This window comes from Solanum verrucosum, unplaced genomic scaffold, assembly GCF_900185275.1.
Source record: "Solanum verrucosum unplaced genomic scaffold, falcon-dt-bn FXZP01000063.1, whole genome shotgun sequence".
Taxonomy (NCBI): domain Eukaryota; kingdom Viridiplantae; phylum Streptophyta; class Magnoliopsida; order Solanales; family Solanaceae; genus Solanum; species Solanum verrucosum.
Window position 1 is genome coordinate 560,755 of NW_026020137.1, and position 3,365 is coordinate 564,119.

The window sequence follows — 3,365 nt, forward strand, 5'->3', positions numbered from 1 at the left end:
TTTGAATTTAAGCTCATTTAGGTATAAATTTCTATCTCTTGATGTGTGGCTAAAAACCCCCATTCTTGGGGTGTGACTTAGCGAATATGGGTTAATATTGTTATTGGGTCTTGCTTGTTGATAGATTAAATGTAGTTTAATGGTGATTTCACCTAGTAGTTGTGGTTGAATTTAATGGGTTTGTAGTTGCAAATACAAGTCCACCCATGTGTTTTCAGCTTGCTCGAGAGAGAGGTCGTGAAACCAAGATTGCTAGACTGATGGCCTAAGGAGTGGGTCGGCATGAGGTTCAGCCCAAGAGGGTGAGCCCTAGTCCCATATCCTAACACTCAGCTTGAGAGAGTGAGTGGGGTAAGGCTTAAGCTGGTCTTCATGCGACAAGTGGGTGTCTGAGAGGAACCCATTTGAAATGGGGTAAGTTGCTCGAGAGAGAATTTATTCCCACATATAGTTTTGCCTTGCCACTATTGCTCTATAAATTCTCTGTCGAAAGCATGTACCCAAAAATTTAGATTAACCAGTAATCCGGTCACATCCCAAGAATCCCCCTCTCATTGTTAGATTTTCTTGTTGATTTCGCTAATTTTAGCTTACTTGTGACAAAACCCCCAAATCGATATTTGAGACTTTTGTGTCCCCCTTTAATTTACAATGTTTTAATTGTTAATATCTTTAGCTATGACTAGTTAGAACTAAATTTTATATTTCTATAAATTTTCAAAACCACTCCATTGGGTTACTATATTATCGACGATCGTAGACACTTGAATCGGAAGTAGTGTCGTTGGTCACGATAAGCATCAAAATGGTGCCACTGCTGGGGATTGGTGTTATTTGAGAATTTTTAGATTAGTAAAATTTTTTGTTCTTCTTAGTTGTAGTTGACTCACTTAACTCTCAGTTTTGTTTTGAGTATTTGTGTGTCACAACAAGACATATGAGTGCAAACGGGGAGAATAGCTGCCAAGCGGGTCACCAAGTGGGTGGTGCTTTTCATCGAGACAACATCGCTAGTGTTAATAGTGTTTATAACCTTGCTCACGTGGGAGAGATGGGTGCAATTTGCATGCCACAAGCCGACGAAAATGCAATGTTCGAAGTAATAGCGCAACACTCCAACTCATACATTCAAGAGGTTTATTTGGAGGGTTAGAGCATGAAAATCTGCATGAACATATACGAAGCTTTGTAGAAGTGTGCACCCCTTTATCATTCAAGAATCTATCTCAAGAATCCATACGACTTCGTTTATTTCCATTATCATTGACCGGGGAAGCTACTAAATGGTTGGTTGAGCTTTCAAACATCTCCATCAAATCATGGGAGGAGCTGGTTATGGAATTTAACAAAAGATTCTTCCCTCCATCAAGAGTCATGAAACTGAGAGACGACATACAAAATTTCAAGCAAAAGGAAGGAGAACCACTTCACGAATCATAGACAAGGTTCAAGAGATTTTTGCGTAAGTGCTCAACACATGGACTACCAGGTGAATTGCTACTCCAATACTTTTACCGTAGTCTGGATTCGGTTAATAAAGCGATAGCTGATCAATTGGTACAAGGAGGAATAATGTTACAATCATTTGAAGTAGCCTCATTTCTCCTAGATGGTATGACTAAAGTAAACCAGGCATGGTACACCAAGGATGATCAAGTTTCCCCATTGTGCTTCCGATTAACGTAAGAACAAATTGATAAGGAAAGAGAAACGGACGAAAACATCAAAAAGATGTTGTCTCAAATGGAAATTCTACAAGAACATATGAAGGGGAAACATGGGGTGTTTCGAGTTGAGGAGGGTTCTTCTTCCAGTTACTCAAGACTGAGGGAGAATAAAGGTTGGAACTCCAGAAGAAATGAGGAGGGTTTCCACCCACACTATCAAGAGCGGGAAAGAAATCAAGGTTGGAACTATTATAGGGGTGAAGAACCAAGGAGATATTAGCAAGATTGGGCTGAGCAGGATGATCATGAGGAGGACCAGACTCACTTGAGTGAAATCCCAAAATCTAAAGGTAGTGCAAGTAGTCCTCGGGTAAATGACTTATTGTCGCGCATACTCGATAAATTTGAGGGCTCTGATGATTTGCTAAAAGGGATGAAAGATGACTTTTCATCATTGAACAGTAAAGTGAACTCTCATGCTGATGCCATCAAAATGCTTGAAGGTAGGTTGAGTATGTTATCAACTCAATTAACGTCCTAAACACCGATGGAATATATTGAAAGAGAGCTGGATGTAATTACCCGTAGCAGTAAGGTGGCAATAGGAAATGTGATGGAATATGAGGATCCTCAAAAGCATGAACAAAGTCAAGGTGTGGAAGAACAAAAAGTACCTATCCGACAAAACCATACAAAAAACCCACAGGAGGAAGCGGAGCAACAAGTGCAAGTTCCAAAAGTCATGCACCCTTTACCCAAGATACCTCCACCATTTCCCAAACGTTTGAAAAAGAAGAATGAAGATAAGAAGTTCAGAAATTTTTTGTCATTATTCTAGAACTTATCAATTAACCTTCCTCCGGTAGAAGCATTGTTGGAAATGCTGGGATACACCAAATTCATGAAAGAGCTGGTTACAAAGAAAAAGATCTTGGACTATGAAACGATTGAGGTGCCTCATAGTTACAGTGCAATTATGACAAATGAGTCAATCACTAAGAGAGAAGATCCTGGGGCATTCACAATCTCGTGCACAATTGGCATGCTCCAATTTGCTAAAGCTTTGTGCGATTTAGGAGCAAACATTAACTTGATGCCCTATGCAATCTACAAGCAACTTGGTTTGGGTGAACCAAAGGCAACCACAATAAGGCTCCTCATGGCTGATCAATCAGTCAAGCACCTAGTGGGGATACTTTATGACATATTGGTGAAGGTGGATCGATTCATCTTTCTGGCTGATTTTGTGATTCTAGATTGTGAGATCGATGCTGAAATCCCCATTATTTTGGGAATGCCATTTTAAGCTACCGGGAAAGCATTAGTGGATGTCAAAAGTGGAAAATTGAAGTTTCGTGTGAACGATGATGAGGTGACCTTCAATATCTGTAAATCCATGAAGCAACCAAGTAATATCCATGTGGTGTCTATAGAGGATGTTATAGATGAGGCAGTGGCAAGTGTGAGCCATTTAATGTAAGAAAATGAACCACTTGAATCTGTACTTGCCAATAATGATGAATCCAAAGTTCAAGGTTATGATGAATGGTAGCTGCCTTATTGGGGTTAGGAGTATATTCATGGAATCCAATCAAGTTGGATATCGACCTGAAAACAGAGAAACTTCTCCTGCAAAGCCATCAACAGAAGAACCACCGAATCTAGAGTTAAAAGCACTACCCTCTCATCTGAAATATG

General features: G+C 39.9%; 1 protein-coding gene across 1 annotated transcript; it reads left to right on the forward strand.

Moving 5' to 3' along the window:
• The first annotated feature begins 2,214 nt into the window (after positions 1-2,214).
• LOC125827505 (uncharacterized) lies at positions 2,215-2,973 on the forward strand. Its single transcript, XM_049506803.1, has 2 exons — positions 2,215-2,397; positions 2,506-2,973. Exons 1-2 carry the CDS (start codon positions 2,215-2,217, stop codon positions 2,971-2,973), a joined length of 651 nt encoding a protein of 216 aa, XP_049362760.1.
• The last annotated feature ends 392 nt before the right edge of the window (positions 2,974-3,365 follow it).